Source organism: Eptesicus fuscus, chromosome 10 (genome assembly GCF_027574615.1).
Source record: "Eptesicus fuscus isolate TK198812 chromosome 10, DD_ASM_mEF_20220401, whole genome shotgun sequence".
In the NCBI taxonomy this organism is placed as follows: domain Eukaryota; kingdom Metazoa; phylum Chordata; class Mammalia; order Chiroptera; family Vespertilionidae; genus Eptesicus; species Eptesicus fuscus.
In genome coordinates, this window is record NC_072482.1 from 12,857,854 (window position 1) to 12,878,486 (window position 20,633).

The 20,633-nt window shown below is 51.1% G+C and overlaps 2 protein-coding genes across 5 annotated transcripts; one reads left to right on the top strand and one right to left on the bottom strand.

Annotated features, from left to right (window-relative positions):
- Positions 1-491: 491 nt before the first annotated feature.
- Positions 492-4,216, bottom strand: MRPL2 (mitochondrial ribosomal protein L2). Of its 2 annotated transcripts, XM_008153283.3 has the most exons (7): positions 4,033-4,215; positions 2,504-2,669; positions 1,827-1,968; positions 1,602-1,717; positions 1,419-1,529; positions 1,074-1,147; positions 492-741 (listed from the first exon to the last, which is right to left on the bottom strand). In XM_008153283.3, the coding sequence occupies exons 1-7, from the start codon at positions 4,126-4,128 to the stop codon at positions 529-531; spliced, it is 918 nt and encodes a 305-aa protein (XP_008151505.2). In that variant the 5' UTR covers positions 4,129-4,215; the 3' UTR covers positions 492-528. The 2 variants fall into 2 exon arrangements, with proteins under 2 accessions (XP_008151505.2, XP_027983842.2); XM_028128041.2 differs by lacking the exon at positions 1,074-1,147 and having other exon boundaries at positions 604-741; positions 4,033-4,216.
- Positions 4,217-4,402: 186 nt separating this feature from the next.
- Positions 4,403-19,272, top strand: KLC4 (kinesin light chain 4). Of its 3 annotated transcripts, none has more exons than XM_054721872.1 (17): positions 4,403-4,456; positions 5,271-5,361; positions 6,134-6,419; positions 8,474-8,704; positions 10,089-10,170; positions 10,804-11,014; positions 11,491-11,578; positions 13,371-13,472; positions 14,236-14,409; positions 14,727-14,826; positions 15,026-15,078; positions 15,293-15,363; positions 16,496-16,604; positions 17,200-17,340; positions 17,627-17,742; positions 18,403-18,463; positions 19,127-19,272. In XM_054721872.1, the coding sequence occupies exons 3-17, from the start codon at positions 6,159-6,161 to the stop codon at positions 19,175-19,177; spliced, it is 1,851 nt and encodes a 616-aa protein (XP_054577847.1). In that variant the 5' UTR covers positions 4,403-4,456; positions 5,271-5,361; positions 6,134-6,158; the 3' UTR covers positions 19,178-19,272. The 3 variants fall into 3 exon arrangements, with proteins under 3 accessions (XP_054577847.1, XP_054577846.1, XP_008151502.2); XM_054721871.1 differs by having other exon boundaries at positions 4,404-4,456; positions 18,400-18,463; XM_008153280.3 differs by lacking the exon at positions 5,271-5,361 and having other exon boundaries at positions 4,419-4,456; positions 18,400-18,463.
- The last annotated feature ends 1,361 nt before the right edge of the window (positions 19,273-20,633 follow it).

The window sequence follows — 20,633 nt, forward strand, 5'->3', positions numbered from 1 at the left end:
GCGCAGGTCTGCAGCCCCAGGGGCGGGGCGGGGCGGGGCGGGTCCCAGCCCGTGTGCCACCCGCCCCGCTCCGGGGGCTCTGCCACCTGCCCGGAGCCTCGGCTCGTTTCCTGCACCCGGCGGAAAGCCGGGGGCCCTGGGAGAGCGCTGGGGCGGAGCCGTGGTTGCCACCTCAACGAAGCGCTGCACCTCCTTCTCCTCTGCTGTGCCGCCCTTTCCTCTTCCTTTCGTCCTTCCTCCTGCCACCGGAAGTGCCTTCCCCGTTTCCCCAAGTCATAACTGAGTAAGACCTTGGAGATCATTTATTACCCCCTCCTCCATTATCTATGCAGGAACCGAGAGAAGGGGGGCGGCTGGAAACGAGGAGGTCGCAGGTTGCAGCCGCAGTCTTGGCCCTATATTGTCCTTCCCTTTCTCCCCCAAACACGTTTGCTCTGTCTTTCCTCCCATCCAGTATGTGCCATCTCCCCTCCCAAAACACCAACGACAGATAAAAATGGGGCGTCATTTTATTAGAGTCCAGAGATATCAGTTTTGGGCAGCAGCTGAGGGCACCTTCACATAACTCTTCATTGGGGGTAGTGGCCGAATCTTTCTGCCAGCCCAGCCCCCCTTTCGTTGCCAAAGCCCGCTGTTAGGCCTCTTGCCCAGCCAGCGGTTCCGCCCAGCCTTGCCAATGACCCGTTTGTTATGATCAACGTTGGATACTCGGCCTACTGTTGCTATGCACGTTTCCAGCACCTGACAGAGAAAGCAGAGGGAAGAGATAGTATTGTGGGGGGGAGAGTCTGACCATGTTGAGGGCAGGACTCTTGGGAAGGGTCTTAGATGAGAAGGGAGAGGACAGGGGCGCAGCACAGCATCACTGAACCTGAGTGCAGGTCCTACAGTTGAAAACAAAAGACACTGTTCTCTCTGCCATCGTGGTGCCAACCTGACTGGTTATCCCCTCATGCAGCCCCAGCTCAGGGCAGTGCCTGACATAAAACACCTGGGAGCTATGTGGGCCAGGAAAGGTACATTCCAAAAATTCCTCCTGTGCTGATCCCTCCCACCTGTACCCCCCCACACACCTGCATCTGCCTCTTAGAAGGCAGCTGGATGATGGCTGTCCCATTCACCTTTCGTAGCAGCACACCGCATGTCCCTGGGGAAGGGAGAAGCAGCTTTGCCACCCTCCACAGAGGAGGGGGTGGGGGGCAGACTTATAGGGCCACGCCCCTTTAGGAGCATATAAACTGGAGCAGGATGCATGCAGTGTTTTAGGTCAAAACATAAGCACTTCTTCATCCTCGTTTTCCTCTGCCAATGGACCCGATGTGGGTCTTTGGTTCAGAGAATCGTGACCTTGGGTACCACCTGGTCTTCCAAATTGTAAGACCCGTCCCCTCCACGCCCCCAAGCAGCTTTCTCCATACCTGCGGCTCGGATATACTGGGCCCCCCGGCCTGGCTCACTCTCCACACTGTTGACGAGGGTCCCCACTGGCAAGGCCCCAAGAGGATGTGCATCCCCTTCCCGAGGAGCAACTACAAGACAGAATTTCATCAGCAACAGAATGCAGCCTCCCAGCCCACACACATCCGGTGGCCACCTCTCACCTGCCATGCGGCCTATGTGGTCAGAATTAAGGATTATATCGCCAGCCTGCATGTTTTCCGTGGCAACGATCCAGCGTTTCCGGTTGCCCCCAGCAACCAGAGCTATGTCTGCTGACCTGTTCAGGGTGAGTGACAGATGAGCAGACCATCCAGGCAGCCCCACATTTCTGAAAAGCCACAGAGTAGTCCTTCAGTCGTGCCATCATCACCCCCCATCCCACTTGCCTACAGGGATCATAGCGGACGAGGATGACCTTCTCCTCAAAGGGTCCTGGCTTGGTTTCCTGCTCCGGCCGGAACCGAAGAAAGTCAATCATGCGATAACGTTGCTTGTGACCCCCACCAATACCATGCACTCGGATTCGGCCTATGGTCAGGACAGTGAGGGGACATAATCCACGTCAGAATAACAGGCCTGTCCTGGGCAGAGAGCAGTGTTTCTAAACATTCTGAGTCAAGCAGAAAATTATAAAAAAATTTCACAGCACAATGGGATAAATGGGGTTGGGGAAACACATGGACCTTGGTAAAAACATAATTATATGATTATTAAAATTGTATAAAACTTCCAGATAAATTCTCTATAAATTACTAAATTCAGTAAGTTTATTGAGAGCCATTATCAATTTCAACTGTTACCAATTTTTTGAAGAATGTGAAGAAAAATGTCATGAAACTTGCTGTGTATGCCGTTTTCTTCAATTATTTAGATTGTCTTTAGGTGCACAGACCACCTGCCTGTTGCTTTGTATTCTACTCTTGTTCTTATACTCATCCTACATGTAGAAGAAATCCAGTAAGTGTGTTTTAATTGTATTCCTCTGCCTGCACCAACATACAGAACGAGAGTCCTACCATGTTTTTTCCCTTTATTGTTTAAATCCTCTTGCCCTTGCTCCCACCTGTGTGGTCTCGGCCTCCAGATTTCCTCATTTTCAATGGTGCAGTGGTATACGTGGTACGACTTTTCCAGGACACAAACTTGGCACTAAGGGCCACAGAGGTAAGGAATGGGCGGCAGGGGAGCAACATCGAGGCAGAGGGCAGCTGGAGAGCATTGTTTGTCACCTGGAGATAAACATAAACCTCTTTCACTTGAAAGCTAACTGAAGGAGAAGCATCATGGAAACAAGAGAGAGGGTAGAGACCAAGTTTAGCTTGTAGCCCACTTCCTACTGGAAGTGTCCCATATCAGCTGTCTAAAAACTACCCTTCACAGCTTGTACAAATAACAGTGTGGAATGTTTACCCAGGTGTATGCGCGTTGATTACCTCTCCTCACTTGATCCTTTTACCTTTGAAGTATTTCTATAATGAAATGTTCTCCCCTTGGTGTGTCTCCTAATTCTGGCTCAATTCTCCTTCTCTAGGAAAATTTTCCCTCCCTAAACAACTCCCTTTTCCAGAGCTGGTAACTTCCACACATCCATGTACCACCCATCAGCACCAATGCCTTTTGCCCATTTGCACTATGTTTCTGGGAGTTTTTCAGATATAAATGGAAGGTTGGGATCATTTCTGTCTTGTTCCCTCTTGTATTCCCAGAATTTCACAGAGTAGGTTTTGAGTTTTAAGTATGCCTCTGCTGCCCAGCTGGTGTAGCTCAGTGGATTGAGCGTCATTCCATGGACCAAGAAGCCCCGGATTCAATTCCCAGTCAGGGGCACACGCCTGGGTTGTGGGCTCCATCCCTAGCAGTGGGCGTGCAGGAGGCAGCTGATCAATGTCTCTCTCATTGATGTTTCTATCTCCCTCTCCTCCCTTCCTCTCTATCTAAAAATCAACAAAAACATAATCTTTTTTTAAAAAAGGTATGCATCTGCCAAACTCTACCATCAGCCCGAGGTCCAGAGCCAGACTTTCAACTTTTCTTTTCTGTGACTCATGAATTGCCCACTAGGAACCTTAGGCCCCTATTCTTGGTATCTCATTCTGCATTCTCTAATCTCATCCTTAATGGTTTTTATAATGGTTATGATATCATAACCATTGCATAATCTCAGGCTTTGAAGCCAGTCCGACTAGCTCAAATAGTTGGTGTATGACCTTAAACTACTCATCAGTTTTCGCTCATGAGAATATAAGGTATAACTACCTTACAGAGTGATCTGAAAAGGGTTCACTTATTTAAAACCTCTATTACTTATGTCTGGCTTATGATAGGCACTCAATAAATGTCAATTACTATTGAGACTTGTACAACCGGTTATTCGTAAAGCACGTTCACCTCCAATATCTCGTCTGAGGAATCCAGCGGCCCTGTCAGATAGCAACACTTACAGAGGAGAAAACTGAGGATTAGAGTGACTTATCCAAGGTCACGGGCCGGCGTGACTAATGACCAGACTCGCATCCCCGCCTCCTATCCCCGGGTGTCCCCTTTCCGGCGGCCCGAACGGAAACAGCCTCATTCCCGGGTAAGCTGGGTTACCTGGGCGGTTGGGAGCACACGCGGGCCGGGGGCGGCGGCAGCCGGGGGCGCCAGACTCAGAGAGCCCAGAGCACGGGTCAGTACCCGCAGAGCCATGAGTGTAGCCAGGCACCGCCGGGCTCAGCACGCCACCATTACCTCTAGCCCGGCGGCTGGCGCTCCGAGATGACGCTAAAGATTTCCTGTGCCGTCGCCCCCTCATGACGTAAAAGGGGCGGAAGGGGAACCGGAGAGCCAGCTGTGTACACACCTCCGCTCGTCCCTGCGCGTCCTCAGAGCCAATCCTCGGGCGGCTCTTAGGTCGCGTGACTGGGGAGCAGGCTCCACCCCTCGGAGCCGTCAAAACAATTGCCTCGAGCGGCAGCCATGATGGATTTAAAGGGGCAGTACCGGCAAGGGCGGCAGCCAGCTCGACACAGTGCGGGTGAGTCTTTGAGAGTAACTCTGGGGCTGAGGGTTGAGGTCCCGCTACCTCTTATTCCCGCACTCTCGGACAGATAACAAACCCCGCCGACTGACCTCACACCACTCCAGACTGACTAAAAAACTCCGCCCCCTGCGATTCTTCCCGCCCCTCAGTGTCCAGACAGACAGACAGGCGGTCGGCCTGCCCCGCCCCCTGCGCTACCAACTGACTCACAGACCTCGGGATTGTTGGGCCGCTGAGTCCTCACCCGCGACGCAGACCTCGACCGTCCACCTGCACCTCCCCCGTCACCCCCGCCCATCTCACTCTACCCCCATCCTGGGCCCCAGGGCAGGTGGGCGGCCTGGGGCCCTCAACCGCATTCCAAAGCCCGGGAGACCACCTCCCAGCGCCATGTTTCCCTGTGACCCCGCAGCCGCTCAGCAGACCTGACACTGTTCCCTGCGTCATCAGGCCTCTGGGAGGCACCTTAAGGCGACTCTCTCAGAGCCTGTTAGCAGGTGATCATAACAGGCAGCCATGGAAGTGACTGAGCCAGGAGTGAGCAGGTCTTCCTCCTTACTCTTAACCAGACACGCCTCTTCTCGCGGGTCAGGTCCCAGATCAAGGCTCACTCCCTTCTTGGGAGAAAATAGCTCCCCAGGCTTGGGGTGAGGGAGAGATTGGCTTGGGGAAGGAGGAGGGACACTGGTCGTCTTTGCAGCAGGAGGGAGGGTGTTTGTCCTGGGTGGGGCTCTGTGCCAGGTCCTCTGGGTGGCTGTGAAGTGGCGAGAGAAGGGGTAAAAACGCTGGACTTCTGGACTTTGGGCAGGGCAGATCCTTCTGAGTCCCTGGCTGCTGATCGGAGTTTCTTCCGGGCTCCGGCCTGAGTGCCACAGCCACGGGCTGTGCTCGGTAAACAGGTAAGAGGACTTCAACGATGAGAAACAAGACCCTTTTGAGGACGTAAGAAGTAGCCTGAGACCTGGAGGGTGGGAAATATGGGTTGAAAACTAGTGGGGAAAGAGTTAGGGCTGACCAGGTTTGGAGATGCGGGTCTTGGTTCTGTGGGTGCCGCAGCCTGAAGCTCTTGAGCCTGTTGGGGCCCTCTCATCTGGGTCCTGTGATGAAGGCTCCTGTTTTCTTCTTTTCCCTGATTTAACTTTGAAACGTATCCTTCCTTTTCCCCAAAACCTCTGCACTATTTTCTGCATATTCTCCTGTCTGCTTTAATGCTGTTCCCTTTGTGCAACTCTCCACAAACACCCTGTGTTCCTTGTAATGTTGTCTTTCATCTCCTGATTCCTTTTCCTAAACCAAGCTCTCTCTCTCTCCACTTCCTTTTCTTTTTTGGTCCTCAATTCTAAATCCCTCTGCTAGTTATCAGGACCTTTGTTCCTTCTCTGTTTGTTTTTTTTTGTTGTTGTTGTTTTGTGTGTGTGTGTGTGTGTGTGTGTGTGTGTGAGTGTTTTGGTTTAAGTCATTTCCTCTCCCTCTTTCTTTCCCACAACCTTAAGCTTTATGTTTTTAGTGTTGTAGGTTCCCTCCCCACTGGTCACTGTCTCTCTCCAATTAAAACACAAGGTTGCCCATACTCTCTCTCATCTCTTAACTCGGATCCTCACCACCCTGTAACCAAGATGCTCAGCCTCTCTTTCTTATTTTTACCTCACTTGAGCTCTGTTGTTTTCCTAGCCCAGGCAAGGTCCTCCAGGGCAGGATGTCGGGCCTGGTGTTGGGGCAGCGAGATGAACCTGCAGGGCACCGGCTCAGCCAGGAGGAGATCTTGGGAAGCACTCGGCTGGTGAGCCAAGGGCTGGAGGCCCTACACAGTGAACACCAGGCTGTACTGCAAAGCCTGTCCCATACCATTGAGTGTCTGCAGCAGGGAGGCCATGAAGAAGGACTGGTGGTGCATGAGAAGGCCCGGCAGCTGCGCCGTTCCATGGAAAACATTGAGCTGGGGCTGAGTGAGGCCCAGGTGAGAGGGAAGACATGGTGCCAGGTGGTCCATGGAGGAGCAGTTGTCTGATTGGAGGTTTGGGATTACTTAGGATCCCCTGGTCCTAGATTCTTGCATTCATTCATTCATTCATTCAGTAAATATGTATTAAGCTCCTACTATGTGCCAGGCACCACTCTTCTGTGCACTAGAGACACATCATGAACACAACACTCAAAAATCCTTGCCATCTTAGAGCTTACTTTCTTGCTAGGGGAGGTAGATAATCCTATCTAATAAAGAGGGAATATGCTAATTGACCCCCACACCATCACAAAGATGGCAGCACCCACAGCCAATAAGGAGGGAATATGCTAATTGATTGCCCTGCCCTCAAAGATGGCGGCACCCACAGCCAATAAGGAGGGAATATGCTAATTGACTGCCCCACCCTCAAAGATGGTGGCACCTACAGCCTATAAGGAGGGAATATGCTAATTTACTGCCATGCCCTCAAAGATGGCAGTGCCCACAGCCATAAGATGGCAGTGCCCAGTCCACTCAGCCCTGCCAGGGCAGCAGGCGCGCAGCAAGGTCAGGCCTGCCCCCAGGTGAGCCTGGCCTCTCTGCACACCTGCCTCTGGAGTCCCCAAGTCCCCTCAGACCCCCAGCCACCCAGGGCTGGCCTGAGGTGCTGGCAAGCTTTGGATGGCGGCTGCCCAGCCACCCAGGTCCACCCGAGGCTCAGGTAACCAGGGCTGGCCGAGGCTTGTACTGCCAGCAGTGGCAGCAGCAGAGGTGTGATGGGGCATCGCCTTCCCTGATCGCCAGGTTGCCTCCCACCCCTGAGGGTTCCTGGACTGTGAGGGGGGCAGGCAGGGCTAAGGGACCCCCCCTCCAGTGCATGAATTTTCATGCACCGGGCCTCTAGTGCATATATAAATTAGTAAATGATTTCAGTATACCACAGTGATAATTGCTAAGGATAAAAGAATAAAATTAAAGCAGGGAAGGGGACTAGGAAGTATGGAGAGAGCATATGAGTTTAGATAGAGTGGTCAAAAAAAGGCTTTACTGGCCTGGCCAGGGTGGTTCAGTGGTTGTAAACCACTGAGGTCACCATTTCGATTCCCTGTCAGGGCACATGCCTGGGCTCGATCCCCAGTAGGGGGCATGCAGGAGGCAGCCAACCAATGATTCTCTCTCATCGATTTTTTCCATCTCTCTACCCCTCTTGCTTCCCCTCTCTTTAAAATTAATAAAAACATTTTTAAAAAAAAACAAAGGTTTCACTGAAATGGTGACATTAGAGCAAAGGTTTGAAGAGGAGGGAATGAGTCATGCAATAAACGGGGAAAAGGCATCCTAAGCAGAGTGGACAGCAAGTGCAAAGGCCCTGAACCAGGGCCTTTTCAATGAGCTCAGTGAGGGCCAGTGTGGCTACAGTAGAGTGAATGAGGGGAACCAAAATAGAAAATGAAGTTCAAGAGGTAATGGGGTTGGGGAGAAGGGGAAGATCGTGTGGAACTTGTAAGTCATCATGAGGAGAGGAGAAATAACATTTTATTTTATTTTTAAAATATATTTTATTGATTTTTTACAGAGAGGAAGGGAGAGGGATAGAGAGTTAGAAACATCGATGAGAGAGAGACATCGATCAGCTGCCTCCTGCACACCCCCTACTGGGGATGTGCCTGCAACCAAGGTACATGCCCTTGACCGGAATCGAATCTGGGACCTTTCAGTCCGCAGACCGACGCTCTATCCACTGAGCCAAACCGGTTTCGGCAGAAATAACATTTAAAAAGATCATCTGGCTGTTGGGTTGAGAATGGACTCTAAGGGAACCAGTGCAGGAACAGGGAGGCCAGTAAGGAGGCTATTGTAGTAATTCAGGTAGGAATTGATGGTGGCTTGGCCGAGGGTGGTGACTATGGAGTTGGTGAGAAATTGGATTCAGGGTATATTTTGAAGGTAGAGCCATTGCTCCCCAACCCCACTTCCTGGCTTCTGCTAGTCTTGCCACCACTCCTCCTGCCTATCCCTGAACACTCCTAGCCAGCATCTGGTGCTCACAGGATGTGCCCACCTAGGTGATGCTGGCTTTGGCCAGCCACCTGAGCACAGTGGAGTCAGAGAAACAGAAGCTGCGGGCTCAGGTACGGCGGCTGTGCCAGGAGAACCAGTGGCTCCGGGACGAACTGGCAGGTACCCAGCAGCGGCTACAGCACAGTGAGCAGGCCGTGGCTCAGCTGGAGGAGGAAAAGAAGCACCTGGAGTTCCTGGGGCAGCTGCGGCAGTATGACGAGGATGGGCACACCACGGTAAGCGTGTACAGGCAAGGCTGCCAGGGTGGGGGCGTTCAGATAGCTGGGAGTCACCACAGTTAATGGGGCAATTGCCCCATCATCTGCAGGGGGCAACACTGCTGCTCAACCTGCCCCACCTGGCAGAATTCAGGTCCTGACCCCAGCTCCAGCTGACAGCAAGGGGAAAGAATAGTCGCTCATTCAATCGACATTTAACTAAGTGACTATCACATATGCTAGGCACTGTGCACTCCCCTGGGGATGCAACAGTGGACAAGCAGAGTTCCTGCTCTCACCATTATAGATTTGTGTAGGGAAACAGATAAAACACCTGGACAGTTCCAATCCAGAATCCTAAGTGCTACAATTAGGGAAAGCATAGCCCAGTTGAGCAAGAAACTCCTAAAATTTGCTCTTAAAATGTATGAAATTTAACCCTCACTCAACAGGCCTTTATATATCTTTAAGCAGTTCAAGAAGATATGTATAGGAGACATGTAAAGAACTAGAAAAGAGAGTTTCTGGGTTTTTTTGAGCTCATAATGTAGCTGTAGGAACAAGACTTACGTACGAGAACACATGTGGATCAACACAAAGCAACAAGTGCTCAGTGCTGGGTGAGGGGTCCAGTCAGTGTGGGAAGAATTGCAAGGAGATAGGTTCCTGGGGACTGGAATGGTCAAGAAAGAGTCACAGAGGAGGCAGGGTACAGGGATGGTAAGATGTAGGTTAGATTTTTAAATTTAAATGGTTAGGAGTTCGGATAGATTTTGATGGATGATGATGGAGAGGGAGGAGCTTTCTAAACTGGGGGGTGGGGGTGTCATAGATAAGGTCCCAGGGTCTATTCCAGGGGAGGTGTGCTGGTTGCATGGGACACAATGGGGAAGCTGGGCAGCAGGGTGGGAGGTGTTTGTACAAGGCTGCAGTGCCTGTGGGCACAGCGGAGTTGCCCAGTGTGAAAGTAGGTTAGACAGTGAGGGTTGGGCACTAAGTCCAGCATGAGCAGGGCAGATGATGGGCACAGGCTGAGGTAGACACTTTGGGTATGTGTCAGTAAGATCAGACACACTCCCTGCCCTCAGGACAGACAGGGCAGACATATAATCAATGTAAACACATAGGACTATAATTACAGGAGTTGAGGGGGCGAGAGGTGGAGGCTGGAGAATGAAGGTACTTAGGAAGGAAGCTCTCTGAATGTGAAGAAAGGGAAAGTCGAGATTTGCAAACAAGAGGCCTTAGCTTGGTGAAACAAATGCTGGCCTTCCCAGGGGCAGGGACATGAACAAGGTTGTTTCCTGGACCTCACCTGTCAGGGATTTCATGGTTCAGAGGGGCCCTAAGAAGGTTACTGGGGGGATATCTTTGCCCAGATATGCTGCTGCGTTCTTTCTAGGAGGAGAAGGAGGGTGATGCCACCAAGGATTCCCTGGATGACCTTTTCCCCAATGAGGAAGAAGAAGACCCAGGCAATGGCTGTGAGTCTGTCACTGGAGTGGGAGGGTGAAGAGGGGCAGCAGGAACCTGGCCAGCTGTGCCCCCTCCCCCAGCCCCCAGACAAAGGATGCTCACCATCCAGAAATAGGTTCTCCTTCTTCCTCTGGAGATGGGGCAGAGACTTGGCTGGTACTTTGATTTCCTCAGCCTCCCCATCATTTCTTACTCATCAACATTTAGTAAAACACTTAACATGTGCCGGGTACTGTGCTAGGCACTAGGCATACCGAGATGAGAACGACAGGGGTCTGGCCAGTACGGAGTTCACAGTTGAGCGGGAGAGCGACTCTGGAGTGGAGGAACACGAGCTCCTCAAGGGAAAGAACCAGGTCTCTCTTATCTTTGTATCTCTGGCACAGCCCCTGGCTCATACTTATGAAGTAAATGTTTGTTGAGTGAATGAATTACTGGGTGAACAAATGGGACAGGTTCAAGGGAGTGGGCAAAAGAATAAAGGTTGAGGCCGATCTCCAGAGAGAGAGCCTAGTGGTGGTGGGGGCGGGAAGGTGCAGGCGTGGAATAAGACAGGGAGTAGGGGTGGGGAGGGCAGACAGCAAAGGAGAGAGGAAGAGTTCCCTGAGGAAGTCTCCTGTTCATTTTCTGGGATGGTTTAGTGTCACGTGGCCAGGGCGCCCAACATAGTGGATATGAGATCCCAGCAAGATTACGGACTCTGCACAACTTGGTGATCCAGTATGCAGCTCAGGGTCGCTACGAGGTGGCCGTGCCACTCTGTAAGCAGGCACTGGAGGACCTGGAGCGCACATCTGGCCGGGGCCACCCAGATGTTGCAACCATGCTCAACATCCTTGCTCTGGTGTATCGGTGAGTACTGCCCTCCCTCTGGCCACAAATCTGCTTCCAGGTTCCACCTTGATCCATCTTTGGCTCCCATTCCTCCTCTCCACTGGCTATCTCTTCTCCCTGCTGGGCCTTCCAGGTGTATGCCACTTGGAAGCTTTCTTCTGTACCAGAACTCTCATTCTATCCATACCTGAGCCCTTGATCTTAGAGAATATTCATTTCTCAGGCTCTTTGCTTTTCCAGTCTTTCTCCTGGGAAGGGTCTCTTTCTCTGTTTCTTGTGTCCAATAACTGGTGGCCTCCTCTTGACATGGTAGAGTTTTGCATACAGTATGGGTGTATTGGTGAGCCCCTGTCACTGTTCACATGGGGCTTCGTGTCTCTTCATGGTGGGTCCAATCCCTAAATGTATCTCAGGCATCCCAAAGGAAAGGAGGGAAGGAGATGGCTTGGGGGCAGAGTTCACAGTAACCCCTTGATACTTTTGTCCTCTTCCAGGGACCAGAATAAGTATAAGGAAGCTGCCCACCTGCTGAATGATGCCCTCAGCATCCGGGAGAGCACCCTGGGCCGGGACCACCCTGCGGTCAGTATTCCTTGATCTCCTTCCCTCATGCTCTTTTGGTCTCTCTTAACTTGTCCATCCTCTGTCTGCAGCTTAGTCACTGGGGATGCTCAAGAAGGAGATGTGAGGACTCCTTTCTTCCAGGCACTGTCTACTGATCCCAATTCTGAGACCCAAATGACGCCTTAAAAAAAAAAGTTTTTATTGATTTTAGAGAGAAAGAGGAAGGGAGATGGGAAGAGAGAGAGAGAGAGAGAGAAAGAAACATCTATCAGCTGCCTTCTACATGCTCCTTACTGGGGATCGAGCCCAAAACCTGGGCATGTGCCCTGACTGGGAATCAAACCAGTGACCTTTGGTGCATGGGATGATACTCAACCAACTGTGCCACACCAGCCAGGGCAAAATGACTCCTTCTTATAATGAATATTTTCCAGAAACTTAATTCATAGATATGTAATCTACCTACACATATAATTTTCAAAACATTTAATGATACCTTATTAATATAAAAGTGAAACAGGGAAAGTAATTTACCTATATATATAAAAAGCCAGTGTCCGTGACGAACGTGATGACCAAATGACAGGTCACCATGAGGGCGGTTGGGCGGGGTGGCAAATGAGAGGAGCAGCAGCGGGCAGGTGGGTACAGCTGCGAGTGTGGTGGGGCTGTGGGTGGGTGGGCAGGGCTGTGAGCAGTGGCGGGCTACTGCATGCGATTTCACGTGCTGGGCCTCTAGTAATAAAATAATGTATACAATACATTACAATGAAATAAAAATACAATGTAACAGTTGTACTGAATATAACTATGCTAGAAGATATGATATAGTAGTCTGATATATAATGAATAACTTTATATTTAGAAGGGGTAAGACCAGGAAACCATTCTATATAAGTATTAAGCCCTGCAGGTGTGGCCCAGGGGTTGAGCATTGACCTCTGAACCAGGAGATCACAGATCGATTCCAGGTCAGGGCACATGCCTGGGTTGCGAGCTTCATCCCCACTAGGGGGCATGCAGGAGGCAGCCAATCATGATTCTCTCTCATTATTGATGCTTCTATGTCTCTCTCCCTCTCCCTTCCTCTCTAAAATTAATAACAACTTATTTTAAAAAAATAAGTATTAAAAATGACAGCAGAAAGATTGGTGGATATGAGATTAAAATATAGTGTTAGAATAAGTAACAACAGACCAGATTTATTTGTATATCATAAAACATAGAGAAATAAGTAGGGGTAGCATGCTAAGGTAAACAATAGGTTGTCAAAATGAAGAAAATGAGAAATAAGATATTTCTGGAAGCGAACTAACTGTGTGAAAATAATTCTCTATGTTATGACATGTGATAGGCAGAGATGCTGTATCTCAGAAAACATAACTCGTGTCTTGATATCCCACCAAGTGTCAAAGCTTACATTCAGTGTCTTAATGTCAGGTAGGACATTCAAAATTTGGCAGAGCTATTCCATACATGCAGAACATCTGTAGCTTCCTTGCCTCCTAAAAGGTAATAAGGCCCCCAATATTCATGGCAACAAAAAACAAACAAAAAACAAACAAACAAACAAACAAAAAACACCACACAAAGAAAACCCACCTTCAGAAATGTCAAAAAATGCCCTTAGGTGGCTATACCACCCCCATAGAGAACCCCAGACCATCCAGTTCAGCAGTTCCCCCTCCCCTGACTCTGGCGAGGGTGGCAGAGTCCATTTCTCTTGGGGTTGTGCAGCATGGGGGAGGACCTCCAACTCTCAACATCCTTGAAAGCACCAGTGTCTGAGGGGACAGGCCTGTCTTCCTAGGTGGCTGCCACACTCAACAATCTGGCTGTGCTCTACGGTAAAAGGGGCAAATACAAGGAGGCGGAGCCGCTGTGCCAGCGGGCACTGGAGATCCGAGAAAAGGTGCCCACATCCTCTCCCCATTCTTCCCTGCTGCTGTGACCCCTTCTCCACCATCTCTCTTCTGGTTTACCCTTTTGCCTCACTTCTTTGTTTCTCACCTCCCTAGCTCTGCCTTGTCTTCTTTTTTTTTTTTTTATTTTTTTTTGTTATTGTCTGAAGTTTTACATACGTCTCCTTTTTCCCCAATTGACCTCTCCCCCCCCAGCCATTCCCACCCTGGGCAAGCCCCCACCACCCCAGTGTCTGTGTCCATTGGTTATGCTAATATGCATGCATACAAGTTCTTTGCTTGCTCTCTAACTGCCCCCCTCCCTTGCCATTTGTCTCTGGATCTATTTTTGCTCATCAATTTATGTTGATCATTATATCCCACATATGAGTGAGATCATGTGATACTTATCTTTCTCTGACTGGCTTATTTCGCTTAGCATAATGCTCTCCAGGTCCATCCATGCTGTTGCAAATGGTAAAAGTTCCTTCTTTTTTATAGCGGCATAGTATTCCATTGTGTAGATGTACCACAGTTTTCTAATCCACTCATCTGCTGATGGGCACTTAGGTTGTTTCCAAATCTTAGCTATGGTGAATTGTGCTGCTATGAACATAGAGGTGCATATATCCTTTCTGATTGGTGTTTCTGGTTTCTTGGTTGTCTTCTCTTCTGTCATTCCCTTTCCCCGTTCCCTGTAGGTGCATGTGCATGCATGTGCACACACGGACACACATACTTACAGCCATCTGTCCCTCCTTTGCTTCCCTTCAGGTCCTGGGCACTGACCACCCAGATGTGGCAAAGCAGCTGAACAACCTGGCCCTGTTGTGCCAAAACCAGGGCAAGTATGAGGCTGTGGAACGCTATTACCGGAGGGCACTGGCCATCTATGAAGGGCAGCTGGGACCAGACAACCCTAATGTAGCCCGGACCAAGAATAACCTGGTAAGGGACGAGGGGGCAAAGTGGGTGGAAGGAGGGGAAGGGACAGCATCATAGTCTGGTACATTAACACCATCACCTTTGTGCCATCTCTGGGGCTGCCTTTGGGGCTGAGGGATCTGCTTCACTCCAGTGGGAAGCAGAAGTCCTATAGCCTCTTAGGAGTGGAGTGGGAACACTCTTGACCCATAGCTAGGAAAAGTGGTGTGAGGAGGATCTCTGGGGAAAGTCATAAAGGGAACAAGAAGTGGACGTCCCTGAGCCTGGCTGAGAGCTTGTCTCCATCTCTTGCTCCTGTGTTTTTGCCTTCCTGCCCCCAGGCTTCCTGTTACCTGAAACAGGGTAAATATGCCGAGGCTGAGACGCTCTACAAAGAGATCCTGACCCAAGCCCATGTGCAGGAGTTTGGGTCTGTGGATGGTGAGTGGTGATAGCCTGGAGAGGGAGCTGCTGGGAGGAAAAGAAATGCAGACCAAAGGTTGGGGGTTAGGCCACAGTGGTTCCCAGGGGGAGCCAGATCCCTTTAGTCCAGCCCTATGGGCCACTGGGTCCTGGCTCCCCCCATACTGTAAAGCTCAGTTTTCTAACCTTGCCATGCCATCCCATGTATCACCCCCAGATAACCACAAGCCCATCTGGATGCATGCAGAGGAGCGGGAGGAAATGAGCAAAGTGAGTGGGGGGAGCCAGCCTGGGGAGCCGGAGGCTCTCAGGGCCTCTGTCTTACTCCTGGCACTAGCCCAGTTCTTCACTTCCCAACCAAGCACCAGCCCCAGATGCACGGTGCCTTCCCCAACCCAGCCTGCACCCTAGCCCAGCTCCAGCTTGCACCCCAAATCTCTGTAGTCACATCTCTGGCTTCCTCTCCCCTTCTGTCCTCCTGCAGACCCAGCACCGGGAGGGCGGCACACCCTACGTAGAGTACGGAGGCTGGTACAAGGCCTGCAAAGTGAGCAGGTGAGCGGCAGTGAGAAGGTGGCTTGGCCTCTGAGGCCCTCCATGCAGCCCTGATCCTGGCCTCCCGGACCTTTCCCTTTCTCCCCTCTGACTTTCCTTGGCCTTAGCTCTGCTCTCTCCCTCTCCTGTTTCTTTTTTCTTTTTTAATCCTCACCCAAGGATATTTTTCTTTTTCTTTTTTTTAAAAAAATATATTTTATTGAATTTTTACAGAGAGGAAGAGAGAGGGATAGCGATGAGAGAGAAACATCAATCAGCTGCCTCCTGCACACCCCCCACCGGGGACATGCCTGCAACCAAGGCACATGCCTTGACCGGAATCGAACCCGGGACCCTTCAGTCCGCAGGCCGACGCTCTATCCACTGAGCCAAACCAGTTTCGGCCCAAGGATATTTTTCAATTGATTTTTTATTTTATTTTTTTTTTACTTGTAAATTTTGCATTTATTATAACAAAAATTATGACATGTTCATCTGTGCATTCGGCTTTAATGTAACTGTTGGTATGTAATTGGTCTGACTGGACTCTACAATCATGCTGATTGTGGCAGCAGAAAGGAACACAATTAGAAAGTGTCTGCACAAATCAAGAGGCTGGGTAGGCAGGAGAGGACGGGAAAAGGCTCAGAGGCCCCCTGGGTGCAGGTTCCTTTCCAGTGGCCTAAGAGGCACCTTATCTGAATGGAAATGCTCTTCACTGCTCAGCCTCATCACTGAATGAACTAGTGTGGGTTAGGAGGTGGGTGTGGGTGGGAAGGCTCCTCAGAAAGGGAGGGAGGGAAAAGTCAGTTGTTTAGACTGTGTCCTTATGCCAAAACTACAAAACATCTGAAGCATCACTATACAACACGGAGCTTCAATTGCTTTTTTAGAGAGAGGTGGAAGAGAGAGGGAAAGACAGAGAGAAATATTCATGTGAGAGAAATACATCAATTGGTTGCCTCCTGCGCAAGCCCCGACCAGGGCCCGGACCTCAAAGGAGCCTGCAGATTGTGGAAGGGCAGAGCTTCCCTCGAACCCGTGACCCTTCGGTCTTTAGGCCGATGTTCTGTCCATCGAGCCAAACCGCCTAGGGCTCCTGTTTCTTTTTAAAGCCCATCCTCACTTCCTTCCCTGGTCTCACCCCCCACAGCCCCACAGTGAACACCACTCTGAGAAACCTAGGAGCTCTGTACAGGCGCCAGGGAAAGCTGGAGGCAGCCGAGACCCTGGAGGAATGTGCTCTGCGTTCCCGGAAACAGGTCAGAGACTGGGAGGGGAAGGGTGTCCCGAGGTAGGGCCCTAGGGACCAGAAGGCAGTTCCCTAGGGACAGGACCACTGAGGCTTCTTCTGAGTCTCGGAAGAATAAGAGGAGGGACTGAGGAGGGAGACCTAGAGAGGAAGGTGCTAACCCTTGTGGTTGTGGTGGTTTTAAGTGTGTTCTTACCCAGACCTGCCCTTTGTGGTCAGAACTCCAAGTTCAAGGTTCACTTCACTAAAAGGGATTATTAAAAGGGAAGCCCTGCCCTTCCACAATTTGAAGACTCTGTTAAAGAGAGGCATGCATGGATGGTGTGGATGAGGGGAGCCCAATGTCAAGAGTTTCTCCAGTTGTGGGTATTAGCTCATCAGTGGGTCAAGAAATCAATTCAGTATGTGCCATGGCTAAACATATATATGCATCTATATGTAGGAATGCATTGCACATAGAAAAGGCGGGTATTGTTCCAGTTTGTGAACTGGGACATCACACGGAAAAGTGTCTTCCTTCCTGTGGCTGATGGTGAAAAAGGTTTGAAAGACCCATCCTGAGGAGTAAGGAGTGGCAAGTCCCAGCTTCTTCCTTTTTCTTCCAGGGCACTGACCCTATCAGCCAGACCAAGGTGGCTGAGCTGCTTGGGGAGGGTGACAGTGGAAGGACCTCCCAGGAGGGTCCTGGGAGCAGCGTGAAATACGAGGGAGGTGACGATGCCTCTGTGGCTGTGGAGTGGTCAGGGGTAAGTCTGACAATTGCCCCTGGATCTCTCCTGCCCCCGCCTGCTGGTGGTAGTGAGAGGCTCTGAGCCTGTCCATGAAGGACAGGAGAACATGTCCCCACTCCAGTTCAGTCAAGACTCTCCCTCTCGGAGGAAGCTCTACCAGCCAGCTAGTGACAGGGCTCTGGTTTTCAGTCCCTGGGCTTTTGGGGGAGGGGTGTGTGTGCAGAAGAAATGGCAGGAGTAGACTCAGAAGCCAGTCTGCATTGGGTCCCCTTAGCTTCTGTTCCCCATCCCTCTCCACCAGGATGGCAGTGGGACCCTGCAGAGGAGTGGCTCTCTCGGCAAGATCCGGGATATGCTTCGTAGAAGCAGTGAACTCCTGGTGAAGAAGCTCCAGGGAACTGAACCTCGGTCCTCCAGGTACGCAATGAGACTGAGTTAGGGCAAAGCAGGCAAGTGAGCCCTGTCCTCCAAAGCCTCTTGGCCTCTCACCTCTGGAGAAGTGTCTTGGAGAGAATCATAGAGCAGGTCAATGGGATGTCCATGGAGAGAGTTCAGGAAAAATGGGTGCCCCAGTAGGGGGAAAGGACACCTGAGGAGATGCTATTTACTGATGAAGATAAGAAAGTGTGTGTGTGGGGGGGTGGGGTGGGGAGGCGGGATGGGGAGGAGGCAGTGACTTGCTTTTGTGTGGCAGACCCACAGCCTTAGTAACACTGGAAGTGCCCTGGCCAGTGTTGCTCAGTGGTTAGAGTGTCAGCCTGAGCACTGAAGGATTGAGGGCTGGATTCCTGGTCAAGGGCACATACTCTGGTTGCAGGTTCCATTCCGGACCCCAGGTTGGGTCAGGGGTGTGGAGGAGGCAACGAATTGATGTGTCTCTCACATCCATGTTTCTCTCTCCTTCTCTCTCCCTCTCTTCCTTTCTCCCTCCCTCTCTTTCTCCCTTCTACTCTCTCTAAAGAAAAAATCAATGGAAAAAATATCCTTGGGTGAGGACTAACAAAACAAAAAAAAACAAAAAAAAACAAAAAAAAAGGAAGAGAAGAGGTCTTAATTCTTTCTTTTCCATTGTAGCAGCAACATGAAGCGGGCAGCCTCCTTAAACTATCTGAACCATCCCAGTGCAGCACCCCTCCAGGTGAGAACAGTGCTGGTGAGCTTATTGGTGGCTGAGAAAGAAAAGACAGCCTTAGAGCAAGCTCAGGGGGAGTTAGGGAAGAGAGAGAGTCATCTGGGATGAAGACTCTGGCTACAGAACCGGACCTGGCAGACGGAATCAGGCAGACGGCTTGGAGGTGGTAGTAGTGGTGGTGACTAGGAAGGGACAGTTTCAGGTCAGAGATAGTAGCAATTAAATTAATCAGGGGGTAACAGGAGTCTGTGTTCTCTAAACTGGTACTTTAGAATTAGTAATAATTCAAGAAAGATTTGGGGATTCTAATTGCTCTTCCTCCTGTAGCCACCATACACCTTACCCTGGGGAATCAGTAGTCAAGAAAAAGGGAAAAAGAAAAAAGTATTCAATCATCTCCTTTTGAAAAAACAGTAATGACATTTTAACGGAAATGAGCACTTGCATCAACACATTCAAAGTATATGCCAATATTCATGTGGCTCTTCCAGGTCTTTTCTCCACCAGACTGTGGCCTTCTGGAAAATCCTAGCAAAGCCTCAGATCTTGGGGTTGAGGTTCCATTGTAGGTCAAGAGATAAGACTGCAGCCATGAGATGGACAGACTCCAGGGGACAGTCTTCAGGAGGCTGAGGTTCCGGGGCTGATGGCCTATGTTGTCTGTTTCAGGTCTCCCGAGGCCTCAGTGCCAGCACTATGGACCTCTCTTCAAGAAGCTGACATTCAACCCACCCCCCAGGTCTCCTGGGTCCCCCCACAGCCCTCACAGCATTCCCTCTTGCTCCAGGCTCTTCCAGCCCCTTGGTGGGACAGTGAAGGGGCGCAGTTAACCAGAAGGTTGCTGCTGCCCTTAGGGTCTCAGCTCCCTCCTCAGGAATCCTTTTCAAGGACCCTCACGACATCCTCTCCCCACCCCGTGGTCCTCTCAGTAGCTAGCTCTGAGGCTCCCAGGGTGGGTAAGGAGCAGGTATGCACCTCAGAGATGCAGCCTGCTGCTGGCTTTTCTGTCAGAGGTTTTGGGCTGGCCAAGTAAGATACCTGGCCCTGGCCTCTCTCGTTCCCTCGGCTGCCTCACTTCAGGTCCATGTATTTCACTTTTCTTAAATAAAAGAATCAGGTAACCATTCTGCCACTTGAGTCCTGATTGAAGAGGGTAGGAAGCAAGGGTTGTGTTGGGGCCCTTCACGGAAGGGAAGGGTGAGGGGCAGTGATGGATGGGGCAACAGGAGGAGTGTTGATTCTTGGACCTCTCCACTCTTCCTTCCCCTGTTTGTATCCTCTCCAGCAGGGCTGCAGGAAGGCATCTGGGGGATGGGGGAGGAGGCCCACAACCCAAGGAGAAGGTGCTGTGGACTGGGTTGTCAGGGACATGTGGTGGCCATGTGGCAGGACCCTGGAGTCCTGGCGCCACTGCTCCCGGGCTGTGAGGCCCTCTGTGGCTGCCCCTCCTCCTCCCAGCTGCTTGGGGGAAGGGAGGTCTAAGCAGGCCTGGGGGGCCCTCCGGAGCCAGAGGGGAAGGAGGCACTCACTATCCATCCCCTCTCAGCATATCCTGGAGGCCTGAACAGCAGCTGGGGCCCATCTTCTAAAGCTTGACTCCTCCTGACCCGCCTCCTACACCCCTTGCTGCTTTCACAACAAAGAAAGAATGTGGGGGTGGTGGCGCTGGGGTGGGGGTGCCTGGAACAAGGGCTGTGCTGGGCCTCCCCACAGCTGGAGACTTGGCCATGCCCTGACACAGCCCAGACTGCCTGGAGATGGACTTGGGATGAATTTGTCAGTTTAACAGCCTTCAGCCTGGCGCTCTGAGTCCAGTCAGTTTCTACCTTTGGGCTCAATGTTGGTCCAGAGCCAAACCAGACCCCGGCCATGCACCGGGCCCTCATTTCTCCTGGGGCTACACCGTATCTCCAGGTTACCTTGCTTGGGGGACACCAAGGATAGCCTTCTGTTCTAGGTCTCCCTAAAGATTTCAGGTTGCCAAGTTCCCTCCCACCCGGAGACTTTGGGGGAATTGTTGGTCAGAGTCCCCTAGAAGGCCCAGAACTGACCATCCTCCCCAGGGGTCACGGAATCAAAAGTCACTATGGTCCCCCGATCCTTGCACGTTAGGCGGTAGGCACAGTCTATCTCACCCTACCTCGCTCAGGTCCAGGGCACTCTCCGGGCCTCCCTC